A 17308-nucleotide genomic window follows, 5' to 3' on the forward strand; every position below is an offset into this window, starting at 1 on the left:
ATACTGGTACATTTATAGGTATAGTACGTAACGAAATAATAATGTTTGGTACAGATGACACCAGGTAAGACCAGACCTTCAAATATGGAAAAAATATTTTGTGTATTTGGTTTTGCAATGTTAAGGCTTTCAGAAAGCATAATTCTAACTGATACAGCCTGATTTTTTCCATTTTTAGATACCTACACAGGGCTTTTCAAAAATTTATAAACAAACATACTGCATCACTGTTTGACTAGCAGCACTCTCAAATGTGAAAAAAAAACATTTTATCTAATTTTTACACCAGCTTAATGCACTGTGAGAATGTCCAGACATTTTAAAAATTATTTTCCTGTATCCTACATGGTCTTTTCTTTCTCAAAAAACAACTCTTACTTTTCTTATGTGAATCTTTCATTTTTATTTTCCATTCTAACCATGGGTTAAATTCTTATTTGTCAGTAATGATAACAGTCAAGTTCTTCATCACTAACTTGGGTACAGGACAAAAAAATAAATCACCAAAGGCACATTATAAACACAACACATGAACAACAGCTGTTTGATTTATCATTAAATACAACACTAGTTATAATGAAATGTTAACATCTTGGTATTACAGCAGCAGGAATGTGACCCATTTCATTTCTGTTTTAATTGAAGTGCAGAGTGTAGGGCATCTTTGCCTTTGAAATCCCACTGACTGTTGTAGGTGCACTAAGCAGTGCAATGACATACTGTAATGGCACCCAACAAATATCATCTCTAGATGGCCAATGGAAAAACTATGCAGGATAGTTTGTATGCAAGGAACATATCAGAATATCTGATGCCGCATCACTCTTGTCACAAATCACACCAATCCAATGTTTTTCACCATACATGCACCCACCATAGGCTCAAATAGTACACTGGCCTAATGTGAGGGACACATATGATCCATCAGGAGTGTGATAATGAGAGGGCATGATCTCAGCTGCTTCACCAGACACTAAGCTTTCAGTCTGCCATCTTCTGTAGGGATGTAACAGTGGTATTCTTGAGTACCACCGGCCTAGGAGAATCACATTCTCTGTTCAGCAACATGAGACAGGACATCATCATTTGATATAAAAAAAAAAAGTTTGACATTTTTGATAACTTACTGATTGAAAACTCAATGATTACCATTATTGACACATGGCACATTCAGCCAATGTTTGCATAAAAAAAGTAAAGTCTGTGTTTTGAGAAAGAAAGGTCAATGTAGAAATAATGAAAAATATTTTAAAATTTATCTGCACTTTCCCACATACTGTTAGGGTGCTCTGAAAATGAAATCCAAAATAACTTTTTTGGATTTGAGAGGTCTTCTGTTAAAACCTTGACACAGTTACTTTTCTGTTTACTCTTTTCAGAAAGCCTATATGGTTATCTGAATAAGGAAAATGAATCAAGTATCTGTGTTGTTACAAATATGTGTTTCTGAGGCCTAAACATACTGTAGCTAAGCAAAAACCCAAATTAAATTTTGGTCAGTTTCAAGGGGCTGCTTTGACCAGGCAGGGTCATCGGGACCAAATGTTTTAATTTTGTCACATACTATACCAATTAATGCAACATTGTACAATGTCTAAGCCTGCTCAGATGGTTTACTCCTTGAGCTATGGACTTGTGAAATATGATGAAACAATAAGGCCGGATAAAATCGAAACCCCTCTCCCCTTGGTAAACTGGCTGTATCTTGAAAAATACTGATGATCTCACATCAAAAGAAATTTGCAGGGTGTCTCCTGATTAACATGGGTATACCTGGTAATTTTTCAACAATTTTTTGTGTCTGAAGTGCATGGGCCATTGCTTGATTTGACATGGAATGACCCATATAAAAGGGGCAAGATTACAAATGCAACACATTTATAAACTAAACAATTAATTAATTCACTATTCACAACCTAGTGAGAGGAGAGACTGTTTGCCACATCATACTAGTCACATAACTTAAAACCAAGTTCATTACATTTCTGTTAGTAGGAGATTTAAAAGATTTCTTGTAAATCCCAAGAGGAAATGGATGTTTAAAGAAAAAAAAACATAAGAAAGGAACTGAAGGCAATAACCAACAACAGCAAAAAAGTCAAGCAACAAAAAATAATGTAAAAGTGGATAAACAAGTAAAATGGAAAAGTTAAAATATAAATGAACAGGCTCAATTAGCTGATGATGCAGCACAAAAAGGAGATTATAAGGTGCTATCACTAAAAACCATCAAAGAAGAGGTTTAAAAAGGATTGACCAATTTAGGACATAATGGGTGAAATGTTTACCACAGAGAATTAATAATGATAAACCAATCCAGGACAAATGGGCTGATATGATTACTGAAAAAGAGGATCACTTAAAGAGTTTGATGGATCATTTTATGAGGTGTTAAATACAAACAGCAAACAACAAAAAGGGGAAAGATAGGTGATTCAAAATACTGAAGAAACTGACAAATCCATTAATCTTCCACCCCCATACCTGAAGAAATTAACATACCATTAAGACAAATAAAAAATGGAAAACCATCTGGACTGAATAATAAATATAGATCCTGAGGTACCGAAAACAGACACAAAGTTGCAGCTATTCCATATATTAATTGCAGCAAATCTATATTTAGAAAGGAATTCCCGTTGAACGAAAAAGGAGTGGGCGGCACGGTGGCACAGTGGTAGCACTGCTGCCTCGCAGTTAGGAGACCCGGGTTCATTTCCTGGGTCCTCCCTGCGTGGAGTTCGCATGTTCTCCCCGGGTTTCCTCTGGGTACTCCGGTTTCCTCCCACAGTCCAAAGACATGCAGGTTAGGTGCACTGGCAATTCTAACTTGTCCCTAATGTGTGCTTTGTGTGTGGGTGTGTGTGTGCGCCCTGCAGTGGGCTGGTGCCCTACCCAAGATTTGTTTCCTGTCTTGCGCCCTGTGTTGGCTGGGATTGGCTCCATCAGACCCTATGTAGCGGGTTGGATAATGGATGAAAAAGGAGTATAATTGTGAAGCTTCCAAAGAAAGGCAGAATTGCAATAAGTGGAGGGGCATAACTTCGACTATGAAAGGTCAAATCTGTTTTCCAAAAACACTATAGTTGTGTTGATGTCATGAATACCCTACAAATTATTTTGGAACAAAACAGTAACTTATTCTGTTCTATTTTGACAACCTTTAACAGAGTAGGCATACCTTCCAATAATTAAATATCATTAAAGAAATGTATGAGGATTTTGAATGCCAAGTCTTGCATTAGAGAAGACTTATCAACCCAATAAAAATAAATGCTAAAATATGGCGGGGATGTATCCTCCCTCCAATTTTATTTCTCCAGGTGTTAAATGCAGTTAGAGGAGTGGTAGACAGAAGGAAGAGAAGAATCCAGTGAGGCTTGAGAAATTGACAGAAAAAATGGGATTTTGTAGATGACATTTCAATTATATAGAACATAAGCTAACAACACTAAAGGATGACGTTGAGAATTCTGGGTTGAAGATCAATCCCGAGGCTTTGGAAAACATCTTGCATTACCCCAGTCCCAAAGGTACTGTATCACGTCCTAGTGAGCTGAATGACTTCCGGCCTGTCGCTCTGACGTCACATGTGATGAAGACCATGGAGCAGCTGCTTCTTCACCACCTGAGGCCACAGGTCTGCCACGCCTTCGACCCTCTGCAGTTCACATACCAGGAGAAGGTGGGAGCGGAGGATGCCATCATCTATATGCTACACCAAGCCCTCTCCCACTTGGACAGAGGCAGTGGTGCAGTAAGAATTATGTTTCTGGACTTCTCTAGCACCTTCAACACCATCCAACCTCTGCTCCTTAGGGACAAGTTGATAGAGATGGGAGTAAATTCATACCCGGTGGCATGGATCGTGGACTAACTTACAGACAGACCTCAGTATGTTTGTCTCGGGAACTGCAGGTCTGACATTGTGGTCAGCAACACAGGAGCGCTGCAGGGGACTGTACTTTCTCCAGTCCTGTTCAGCCTATATACATTGGACTTCCAATATAACTCGGAGTTCTGCCATGTGCAAAAGTTCGCCAACAACACTGTTATCGTGGGCTGCATCAGGAGTGGGCAGGAGGAGGAGTATAGGGACCTAATCAAGGACTTTGTTAAATGGTCCGATTCAAACCACCTACACCTGAACACCAGCAAAACCAAGGAGCTGGTTGTGGATTTTAAGAGACCCAGGCTCCTCCAGGAGCCCGTGATCATCAGAAGTGACTGTGTGCAGAGGGTGCAGACCTATAAATACCTGGGAGTGCAACTGGGTGATAAATTGGACTGGACTGGCAATACTGATGCTCTGTGCAAGAGAGGAGAGAGCCAACTATACTTCCTTAGAAGGTTGGCGTCCTTCAACATCTGCAATAAGATGCTGCAGATGTTCTATCAGACGGTTGTGGCGAATGCTCTCTTCTACGTGGTGGTGTGCTGGGGAGGCAGCATAAAGAAGAAGGATGCCTCATGCCTGGACAAACTGGTGAGGAAGGCAGGCTCTATTGTAGGCATGGAGCTGGACAGTATGACATCTGTGGCAGAGCGACGGGCGCTGAGCAGGCTCCTTTCAATCATGGAGAATCCACTGCATCCACTAAACAGTGTCATCTCCAGACAGAGGAGCAGCTTCAGCAACAGACTGCTGTCAATGTCCTGCTCCACTGACAGACTGAGGAGATCGTTCCTCCCCCACACTATGCGACTCTTCAGTTCCACCCGGGAGGGTAAATGTTAACATTATACAAAGTTATTGTCTGTTTTTACCTGCATTTTTTATCACTCTTTAATTTAATATTGTTTTTTGTATCAGTATGCTGCTGCTGGAGTATGTGAATTTCCCCTTGGGATTAATAAGGTATCTCTCTATCAATTGGAATAAAACCAAAGAAAACAGAATAAACTTAATCACGGAAAATAAATTGGAATTTGACAGAAGTAGAGTGAACATCATTGATTGGTATGTCAACTTAGGAAGCATTCTAACAGTTTCAGGAGTGGCTGGCAATAATGTGACAAATCCCATTAGAAAAGCAAAAACATCATTTTTACAATTATGTTCCTTTTGGAAAAAAAAATCTCTACAGGCACTATAACATGCATACGATTTAACAGCAGTATGAAGAGAATTCTCCTCGATTGTTCTGAGATTTAAAAGGATCAAAAGAAGATTATTCATCAGTTTCAAACCTTTATAAAGTTCTGTTTGAGTCAAATCTTACAATCAATCAAACAATAGATATAGTACTTTATTTGTCCCAAGAGGGAAATGTAATTTTTTATACATGTTTATGGCATAATATAATATGAAATGAAGACCTATGAAGTTGAATGAGTGTATACAAATACAAAAAAGGCAAAGGAAGTGGAGGTGAATACGCCACAATTTAAATGGCATCTAATGAAGCCATTGCGAACCCTGCACTGGATAGAGACCTGCAGAGCACAAGGAATAGTTATACAATAAAAGTGGACTTCGTGAAACAATGAGTAGGAAGAACTTGGTGAAAACTTAGAGGTCTAACCAGCAATAAAGCCATGAATGCCCTATACTCCAATGGGGAACTAAAAAGAATGGAGTGATGAAATGGCATTGTTTTCACATATGATGCTGCTACAAATTAAGAATAGATTTATAGGTTTATAGGTTTACAGTGGTCAATTATTTGGGAAACTAGGTATAGTTAATAATGACCACTCTGCATAATTATAGTAAAGAATAATAGACATTAACATCACATTTTCAGAAATAATATGAAAAATAAATCTTACTTCAAATGCTACACATTTTTTACGAATCAGTGAGACTTCAGCAGTTTGAAGAGGTGCAACTTCATGTTTTACTGAAACGGCTATTTTCTTAGTGTTATTCCATTTTTCTGGCAACTCCTACAATTAAAATTAAAATATGTATTCCGTAAAAATCAGGCATTGGCAGAAAATAGCAGATATTCTTTTCCTGAATGAATAACTTTAAGGAATAAAATCTCAAAATTGTATAAGTGACAACAGAATGGATCAGGCCCCTCATTGAAAGCTACAATTATGGACAAAATTGCTTAAAATATATATGCAGTTTTTTTCTTAGAAATTACCCGGCTATATGTCCTCCAAAGCTTTATGGGAACAATTAAGAAAGAAATGTCCTAACTGAAATGTATGTTTGATTTCAAGAATAAGAAACATCTGCTGAAGTATAAGATACTCTAGGCGCCCAAAAAGTAAATCACATTAATCAAAATGTTCAAATAAGCAATGAAAATATTTAAAGGTATAACTTAGCTTCTTATATTCATTGGAAAGTAAACCTAAATAAATGTAAAAGCCCACAGAAAACTTTACCTCCATTTGCATGTAAACCTGGTCTGGCATGTTTTGATCATAGGCTTGTAGGAGAGATATAGTTTGCTTCAGAGGTTCAAAAAGATCATCTGTACTGGCTTGGTGATCCTTTACTGCCAGAAGATATCCCATTGTTTTCACAAGGGCTTTATAGTCACCCTCCTTTACAGGTGTCAGAAGGACAGCATCAGCTTCTTTAATAAAGTCTTCTAGTTCTTTAAGGCTAGAAAAAAAAGACAGTGTCAGGTTTTATATATCTAATGCTTGGAGCTGTGGACAAATGTAGCTTCCTACAAAAAAAAAAAAAAATTCAGTTCATTCTGAAAAGCAGACAAAAATCTCTCTCTTTTGTACATAGTTATATTCTTTTAAAATAACACTATACTGTAATTATCTTTTTAGAAGCAATGACTATGGCTTAATTTACCAAATAATCACTATGTCTTGATCTGAATACTAGTAATATTGTGGAAATGTTCTAATTTAATCTCATAGATAAATATGGCCAGCAACTGTGTAATGCATCTGACTACATTTACCATCCATACAAGTAATTTTCTTAACATATTTAATCTTTGTGGGAAACCCAGACATTTCCCAGAAAGGCAGGAGTGAGCACTAAATGGTTTGCAAGGCCAAACAGGGCCCATTTCCACACACAACTACATTTACTTACAACAGTACAACCTAGAGACAGTATCATAATACACACATATTTGCGTTTTGCGAGGAAACCAGAGTGCTCAGAGAAAATTCATGAAAACATGGGAAGAACATGTAAACTTTACAGATGACAGGCCAATAATCTCATTGAGGACAATTTTGGAGTGCTAAACTCTATCAAACTCATGTGAGTATAAACTAAAATTTAATTATTTCAGGGTGTTTACAAACAAATGAATAATGAAATCACGGTTTCAAAACACTTGCTCAACTAGAGCTGCTATGCCTGTTGTTCCAGCTCATCCTTTATTAATGATACTTTACCTGTGATGCAGCAATGATGTAGTACCAATGTTTCATAAAATGACAAAAATGCTTAGAAAGACTTTGGTACAAAAATCCTAACTACTACTTGACTTCTACCCATACAAGGGCTGAGAATAGTCAAAGGAAGTAACTTAGGCTTTAATGTCAAAACATATAAATGTGTAATATTGATAATTGTCATTTCAGTGAACAAAGTTCTGCTCTCTCGTTCCACACTTACCTGTCAATAACATAGGACATAAGATGCTCTTTAAACATCCAACTCCACTTTTTAATTGTATTCAAAAGGCTTGTTTTAAACTGCCTGATGTCAACCCGAAACCAATTGTCAAACACTTTAGTGTCGCCAAGTTTACTGATTCGTGCATAAAGGCTTTCAAAGATATCAATCTGTAAAATAAAGTAAATAATGAAACTGGAAAACTGTAACCAGATTTAAACAAGTAACATACAAACTTAAAAACATTATCTGAATAAAAAGATGCAGAATATTTTCTGTTGCACTTTCAGTATTTTGTTTACTGATTTACCAGACAAATTCAGAGGTTGAGTTTAAATCGATGCGAGTCAGAGTAAACTAATACATCCTCTAATTGAATAATTTTATACTTATTTTTAAATTTTAAAATGATGGTAATACCATTGTATGCATCTCAGTTATAACTTATACATAAGAACTAAAAGTGTAACATTATATTACTTTTCAAATATATTAAGTCTTCCTGTAGCTACTGTGTCATAGTCATTCCATATTTTGTAATGCAAAGCTATCATTATGCCTCATGGAATTCACAATTTATTTTTTTAATTTTTTTTTTATCATTTGTTAAAAATAATCCATAGCAGGGCAGGAATCAGAACAAAATTATCAGTGGGTTGTAGATCAGAGATAATAATACAAACAAAATATGTTAAACAACAATTATACTGGCGAGTGCACATACAACAGACTAGAGCAAAGAGCAGTTCAATCTACACAATGCAATACTGCAGGTTAAAATGGTTCAATAAACCCAAAACCAAGCAGAGGTTGTATCTACCAAGCATGAGTAAGGTTGCACCCAAAAGAGCATGCACTTACGCATACAGAAAATCCAATACACAGCACTGTTCAGTGCAATAATATATTACAAAATAAAATTAAAACATAGGCATAACAAGTCAAGAAAGACTCTTCTAAGCTACTAAGATAGTGCCCTTAATATACTTTCAGTTTAATATTTATCTATCAAAAACACTTTCCTATAGATAAAATAAATCTGTATTATGGCTGATGCATATTGTTTATGTTAAAACACACATATACAGATCTTAACCTATTAAACTCAACATCAGAAGAGTTGACAAGTCTGGAAAATTTATCTCCTCTAAATTATTTTCTTACATTTGATCACATTTTATATATTTAATCAAATAGTATTTTTTACTCATTTAACCTTTATCATGAAACAGAAAAAGCTCCAGCATCCTAGTGTTTGGTATGAAGGGTATGTGAATTTGCATGTCTCACTAGTTATTAGCAAAAGAGGGCTAGATATTATTAGTTATGGAAGTTAATGTTAAAGTTACAGAAGTCTGGGCAAATATAGGAAAATTCTGGAGTGGCCCCATCAGAATTTTTATTTCAAAAACCTACTATTATTAGTGGTGGCATATAGTGATTACTATAGCTTTTCTAAAGCTTAACACTTCATGATAATAGAAATAAATGCATAGGAAGACTTATACTGGCATATAACATGCAAAGTACATTAGATTCACATTATGGAGTTACTATGTCACAGCATGGTCAGCATTAGAATTTTAAATGACAGCTACACAATAGTGCATGAATCATATTGAATAAATAAAACAATTTCTGATCATTTTTATAAGATGAAGTTATACCATGGATCAAGTTAAGCTACTCTCTACCTATCACAGAAAAAGATCCTTTTACGAATTGGCACACTTAAAAGTAGCCTGTGCTGGTGCACAACTTGTGAAATACAGGGGGTCCTGGGAGGTATGGTACCCCCTAAAAACATGAAAATAAAATATGGATGAGCAACCAGTCCCAACCCATAACCCTAAAAATACCTTATAGCGTTAAAAATGACTCAGTGCCCATTACTGTGTTTGGGAGAAAACAATGGAGGTGTGGGAACATCACAAGTGAGCTGCATCTTGTTCTCAGTTCATATCAGTTTTGGAGTCATTTCCTGAGCGCCGTAAAATGTGAAAGAGAAAAAGAAACAGTCTCTTTAGGCTCATAGAGTGCACTATTGCTGTATACTCTTGATCACTAAATAAGCCAATTATTGAGATGAACCTGTCGCAGTGCCACTGAGAGAGCTTCAATTCCCAGCAGTCAGTAAGAGTTCAGAGGGCAATGGGAGATCGCTGTGCACTTTAAATCAAGCTGACATCATTGTTCTTCCCTTTTCTACCATTAAACTAAAGTTAGGTTTCAAATTTGGCCCCATTATTTAATAGGATTTTAGGACTTTGCACATTGTCAGGAAGGTTCTTGGCCTATGCCCTATGTAGTACTTACAGCCCCAAATCAGAAAAAGTTGGGACAGTGTGGAAAATGTGAATAAAAAAAGAAAAAAGCAAGTTATAAATTCTCCTCAAATTTTATTTCATTGCAGACAGTATGAACACAAAATAATTCATGTTTTTTTTTTGTCAACATCATTTGATTTGTAAATAAATATCCATTTCTATCTGTAATTTTTGTATGATGAAAGCACCAGGTACATTTTGCATATGTTCTGGGACTGCTTTCTGGTATGCGATTTCTAACTTTCTGTCCTTCACTATTTCTACTAATATATCTCTTGTGTCTCAAATAATCCTTCTGTTAGACATCCCTTATTTTTCGTTTACTGTCCACCAGCAAATGGAATTCTCATTAGGGACAGCTGTTGCAAAAACACTACCTCTCGCTGGAAATCACCCGACTTTGTGCTTGTTTTATCTTTGGAAATATTCCTTCTATATCTTACTTTTATTAAAACTCCCACAACATGGATCAATAGGTCATCTACACTATCTTCCCTATGGAGTCTGATCGCGGGTGGTGTTCCTCTTTCTGAGTACCTCAGGCAATTATGGGGCTGAGTTGATTGGGAAGGGGGAGGTTGACAACGATGGGTGGGATGTTCACATTTTTTGTTTGTTTTAATTTTTCTCAAAAGTTTAGTTACTATTTCTGCATTTCATATTTAAATGATAATAAAAATGTAATCACAAAAAAGGGAGTTGGAATTCAAAGGGAAACAGTTGGAACAGAGCTGAAGTCATCTTTGACAGGTATTATGTCACAAGAGGTGTTTCTTCTGAAGATGCTGGCATTGTCTTTGTTTGTAGACTGCATGTCCTTGTAGAATGTTACTTGTCAACTTCAGATATGCAATATCCTAATGGATAACTTTCAGTTGATATGTTATTGTATATTCAGTAGTGCCACAGCAAGATTTCAGTTTTCAGCCAATGGAAATCCACCCCCAAAACCACATTACAAATTTTTTCCCTAAGAACAAAGGTCTGTTTGTCTGTCTGTCTTGCAAAGTTATATGCAGGTTTTAAAAGACAATTAAATAAAACACTCATGATGATAAATTAAACCACACACTTTATGAAAAAGCAAATGGTGTTTTTGGGTATATACTTTTCATCTATATTCCAGGATTCTCACAATTATGTAAATGTAACAAGTAAGTAATTCAAGCAAAAACATTAGGTATACATAATGGTGTTATTTAAAAAATGGAGATTTTTTCTATGAAAAATAACCTTTTCTAAGTAAGAGCATTACCCTAACCTTAATAAGCACATAGAGGAGCAGCGAGCGGAAGCACAGAGCAGCGGCGTCTCCCACGGGCACGTAGCCCTTCACAAACACCCGAGTAAGTTCAACTGAAGTAAAGCGGGCAGTGAGAAATCAAAGTCGATCGCTCAGCGGGTGGTGGAAACTTAAAGCCAATAGTCTCTTAGTGATTCAGCTGAATGCGGAAAGCACTGAAGCATCAAAGTTACTACAAAAACAGAGAAGATGACATCAACACTAAACATAAGTTCTATCTGCTCTCTGCCTGTTGATGGCACTTTTATATGTTGTGTGTCCTGCAGCATATACAGTTCAGGTCTTCTGCCCGACAGTGTAGACCACTTCACTTGCCAAAAGTGTTGAGTTAATTTAGAGTTGGTCGTGAAAATATACGAATTGGAGGACCGTGTTAGGAAAATGATAGCAATTAGGCAAACCGAAAATTGGATCGACTCGGTTTGTTTAGACAATTCGGCTACTTCTGATTTGGCTTCAGTCTCTCCAGGTCCCAGGCCGAAGTCAGCAGCACCAATTCAGCCACAGGGTGAGTGGGTAACAGTAAGATGGGGGTCTAAGAAGCCAACATTTAGTCCCCCGGCACCCAGGTCACCAATTCGGACCTAGAACAGATTTTCAGCACTTTTCACTTTACATGCTTCCTCTGGGATCTCTCATTAGGAAACAATGTTAATTTCCACTTGTATGCAGATGACACCCAGTTATACCTTTCATTTAGATCAAATGAAGTTTCTCCAATGTTGTCTTTAATTAGTTGTGTTAGTAAATTAAAGGAGTGGATGAATGAGAACTACTTGTCTTTAAATACAGATAAAACAGAGATGTGATCAGCATCATTCCCTCCAACAATTAACAACAATATTTTGTCATCATTTAACTCAGTTGGAATCCCCATTAATTTCACTGAATCAGCCCGCAATCTAGGATTTATCTTTGATTCTAGCATGTCATTTAAAGCGCATATTACAAAGTTGTCCAAATCAAGTTTCTTCCGTCTTAAAAATGTTAGGAAATTAAGGCGCTTTCTAAATAAACAGGATTCTAAGAAATTAATTCATGCATTAATTTCTAGTAGGATTGACTACTGCAATGCGGTGTTCACTGGATGTTCAAACTGTTCTTTATACAGCCTCCAGTTAATCCAAAATGTGGCTGCAAGAATTATTACAAGAACAAGAAAATACGAACACATAACTCCAGTTCTTAAATCCTTACACTGGCTCCCGGTTAAGTTTAGGGTAGATTTCAAAATCCTCCTTTTAACATATAAAGCATTAAATGGCCAAGGTCCGGCTTACTTGTCTGAACTTATCACTTACAAACCAGAGCGCACATTAAGATCTCAAGATGCTGGTCTGCTTATGATTCCAAGGATTAATAAAATAACAGTGGGAGGTCGAGCTTTTAGTTACAGAGCCCCTAAACTGTGGAAATGGTCTGCCTGCTACTATAAGAGATGCCCCTTCGGTCTCTGCTTTTAAATCCCGGCTGAAGACTCACTACTTCAGTTTAGCATATCCTGTTTAGAGCTGCTGATTAACTGTATATACTGCATCTCTGTTGTTAGTCATTAGCACTAAAACATAAGTAACATGATAGTTATAATTGGATACTAACCCTCACCTATTCTGTTTCTCTTCTCGGTACTCAAATGTGGCACTTGGTGCCATGGCCAACTTGCCAAGATGTTTTGCCTGCCTAAGGTAAAGTCATCCCTGATGGAGGATCGCAGGAATCATGGAAAAGAGGGGTCCTTTCATTGGATTGGCTGGCCCAGCGCTGTTTCAGCCGTGGAATGGCCAAATGGGGGAGGCAGCTTGATGGATGAGGTCTCTAGGACAAATCCAAATCATATTATGTAATATCATCTACTGTTAACTGCGGTGGGTTGGCACCCTGCCCAGGATTGGTTCCCTGCCTTGTGCCCTGTGTTGGCTGGGATTGGCTCCAGCAGACCCCCGTGACCCTGTGTTCGGATTCAGCGTGTTAGAAAATGGATGGATGGATCTACTGTTAAATTCTGCTCCGTACTTCTACATTTTTTATTTTTATACTGTATTGAGGATTTGTTCTGTTCTGTGTATTGTATTGTATTGACCCCCTTCTTTTTGACACCCACTGCAAGCCCAACCTACCTGGAAAGGGGTCTCTCTTTGAACTGCATTTCCCAAGGTTTCTTCCATTTTATCCCTACAAGGTTTTTTTATTTTTGGGAGTTTTTCCTCGTCTTCTTAGAGAGTCAAGGCTGGGTGGCTGTCAAGAAGCACTGCCTGTTAAAGCCCATTGCGACACTTGTGTGATTTTGGGCTATACAAAAATAAATTGTATCGTATTGTATTGTAATAATGAAGCAGAATGAAATAATGGGTTTCAGGTTTGAGTGTGTTGGGGGTTAAGTAACTTCAGTTTTTTTGTTTTTTTTTTGGTCATGGTTTTTAATAACCTCAAACACTAAAACAATGGTAATAGACACTGCATGGCACTCTTAAGTATGCCACCCTGTGTTATTCCCAGCTGTAAAAAGAAATTATTTCTGACTTTCTTCAGTTTTCAACATTCTGCTTTCATATAAAAGAAACAAATATGAATTAGTTGGAAACAATTTTAAATTTACCAGCTTAGCTTCAGAATTAGAATGTTTCTTCCACATTATTCTTTGTTTAGTTAAATTTCACTTTGGTTATAACCAAATAGTTTTCCTGTCCCACTTAATCAGACAAAAAAACCTGAAAACTCACCTGTTCTTTAAACTGTTCAATGCTGGGAGGGTTCTCTGGTAAGACCTCTTCTCCTGCAGCTTCTATCTCCTCTGTGGTTAAAACATGACCATATAGAAGAAACTGCTTCATAAACTCAGCTCTATCATCCACCCAAAGGTAAGCATATATGTCAAATGAACTTTTACATTCTTTGGCTTTATTTATGACACTGGTCACTCTATCCAGGATTTCTTGACGTAAGTCTTGCAGATCCAACATACTGTCCATGTCATGCTGTGCAAGAGTCAAAATATTGCATTGTCAGTTTATACTGCCATCACTTGTAAAAATAAATAACCTAATAAGGTAGTTGTATGTTTATACAATGTTTATGAGTCAACTACTAATTTACTGAAGAATTGCAACCCTGAGAAACAGCAATCTGAATTCAGATATTTTTCTGACAAGATATAATACCATCATTCGAACCAACAGCAGCAATATTGTAAATGCTTATACAAGCTTATTTGTTAAATTCTACAAAAAAAAACAAAAAAAAAAAACCTTAATTTACTTCAATAAATGAAATTTTTAATTGTTCCAACCTGGTAGGTGCTCACTCCCAAATGGTCTGCTAATCTCTCCATTTGAGCTGACATTTTATAAATATCACTCAACAATTCTTCAATCACATCATAAAATCCATCACCAGCCTCCTTATCAAGTGAGGGCTTGAATATGATTTCAGGTGCATTCAGGCTCATCTGAGCTTCAAAGAGTGGGGAAAGTCTCAAGAAATCATCTGTATTTTCAATAAAGAAATCCAAAGAGCACAAAATGGCACTGAAAAAGCCATCAACGACCATTTCATCCATAAACTCCAAATAAGCCTTCCACGATTCAGACAGAGAATCTGCTTTGAAAAGATTGAGGTTCTCCTGTGAAGAGGACAGTTAATAAGAAAAAACATTACCAGAATATGTACATTTTGCTCTTAAGCCATTACTTTAAAACTTTCAGGCACCAGATATTACTAGGCCCATTCATTACTAATTGGCTGAAAACTAGTAGCTGATACTTCTTATTGTACTCAATTTATAAACAAAAAATTGGAAACAAAAAACATAAAAATGAAGGAAAACTATTTAATTCTGAAAACAGATGGTTGATTGGGGACTTAATGAATCCATTCATAATTATAAAAAGGTACCAATCACAATGACTTGAAAAACATGTATCGATAACAATGACTTGGCACTACTTCACACAATGACAGGGCACTCAAGAAGAAACTAGCTGTGTAATTGAAGGCCCTCTTGTAAACTGTGTGAAGGAGATAAAGAAAATTTAGCAACTACTTCACCAAACAAGACTAAGCCGTGAATTGTCGAAATTCTTTAAGATACTAAACAAAAGAACATTTCAATTGTTAAATATGAGTTTAAAAAAAAAAAAAAAAAAAAAAAAATCACATCTCAGACTTGCACCATAAAACTGCACGTCTGACATTGTGGTCAGCAACACAGGAGCGCCACAGGGCACTGTACTTTCTCCGGTCCTGTTCAGCCTATATACATCAGACTTCCAATACAACTCGAGTCCTGCCATGTGCAAAAGTTCGCTGATGACACTGCTATCGTGGGCTACATCAGGAATGGGCTGGAGAAGGAGTATAGGGACCTAATCAATGACTTTGTTAAACGGTGCGACTCAAACCACCTACACCTGAACACCAGCAAAACCAAGGAGCTGGTGGTGGATTTAGGAGGCCCAGACCCCTCATAGACCCAGTGATCATCAAAGGTGACTGTGTGCAGATGGTGCAGACCTATAAATATCTGGGAGTGCAGCTGGATGATAAATTAGACTGGACTGCCAATACTGATGCGCTGTGCAAGAAAGGACAGAGCCGGTTATACTACCTTAGAAGGCTGGCGTCCTTCAACATCTGCAATAAGATGCTGCAGATGTTCTATCAGACAGTTGTGGCGAGCGCCCTCTTCTACGCAGTGGTGTGCTGGGGAGGCAACATTAAGAGGAAAGACGCATCACGCCTGGACAAACTGGTGAGGAAGGCAAGCTCTATTGTTGGCATGGAGCTGGACAGTTTAACATCTGTGGCAGAGCGACGGGCGCTCAGCAGGCTCCTATCAATTATGGAGAATCCACTGCATCCACTTAATAGTATCATCTCCAGACAGAAGAGCAGCTTCAGCGACAGACTGCTGTCACTGTCCTGCTCCACTGACAGATTGAGGAGATCGTTCCTCCCCCAAACTATGCGACTCTTTAATTCCACCCGGGGGGTAAACGTTAACATTTAACATTATACATAGTTATTGTCTGTTTTTCACCTGCATTATTATCATTCTTTAATTTAATATTATTTATTGTATCAGTATGCTGCTGCTGAAGAATGTGAATTTCCCATTAGAATTAATAAAGTATCTATCTATCTATCTATCTATCTATCTATAAAAGTCCTACCTAATTTCTCCAAGGAGATTTTGATTACCATGATTATAATAAATCTTTCTTTATAAGAAGAACATATTCATAATAAATAAAATCTTTACAACCAATAACCACCACCATCCCTCCCCCCCCATGTAATGCTTTGCTATATATTGCCTTTGATTCTTGCAAGTCTAAGCATTATCCTCTGATGAAGGTCCCTGGTAGGGGCTGAAAGCTCAGGAATAAAAACTACTTTATGATACGTGATTCATATACACACATTATATAATGTATATAATGTATATATATGTATTTATGTGTGTGTATATATATATATATATATATATATATATATATATATATATATATATTTGACTACAAATGCCATGAATGTAATTACCCCGATCTACATGCTGTCAAATGAACGAACGACACGCCGTGGTGCAAAGTTAAGGGCTTTGCCTCTAGCGCTGACATCCGAGGTTCGATTCCCGAGAGGGAGTGCAGTGAGTGTGTACGCCTGATGAGCCCAGAATTAGGGCGAAACACGTGTCGCGTACTCTTTGCATTATTTGACAGTAAAACTATTTTCAACCATTCTATGATCTGCTTCTCGCAACTGAAAGAGGGTACCGTGGCAGATGTTAGCCGACTTGCTGACCAACCACAAGCGTTAACTGGTAGGTAACCACCCATACAATCAGATTGTGACTCAGACTACAAATGCCATGAATATACATATACACATATATACATATATACACATATATCTATACTAATTAATAAAAGGCAAAGCCCTCACTGACTGACTGACTAACTGACTGACTCATCACTAATTCTGCAACTTCCCGTGTAGGTGGAAGGCTGAAATTTGGCAGGCTGATTCCTTACAGCTTACTTACAAAAGTTAGGCAGGTTTCATTTCGAAATTCAACGCATAATGGTCATAACGGAATCTCTTTTTTCACAATATACTGTAATGGATGGC

At 37.2% G+C, this 17308-nt stretch overlaps 1 protein-coding gene across 1 annotated transcript in view; it reads right to left on the reverse strand.

Annotated features, from left to right (window-relative positions):
- LOC114663749 (dynein axonemal heavy chain 11) overlaps positions 1-17308 on the reverse strand; it is a 341140-nt gene that overhangs the window by 246315 nt on the left and 77517 nt on the right. Inside the window, 5 exon segments of the mRNA XM_051936024.1 lie at positions 5773-5889; positions 6343-6565; positions 7553-7722; positions 13903-14157; positions 14469-14801. Coding sequence (XP_051791984.1) covers positions 5773-5889; positions 6343-6565; positions 7553-7722; positions 13903-14157; positions 14469-14801 — 1098 coding nt within the window.

This window comes from Erpetoichthys calabaricus, chromosome 13 (genome assembly GCF_900747795.2).
Source record: "Erpetoichthys calabaricus chromosome 13, fErpCal1.3, whole genome shotgun sequence".
In the NCBI taxonomy this organism is placed as follows: Eukaryota; Metazoa; Chordata; class Cladistia; order Polypteriformes; family Polypteridae; genus Erpetoichthys; species Erpetoichthys calabaricus.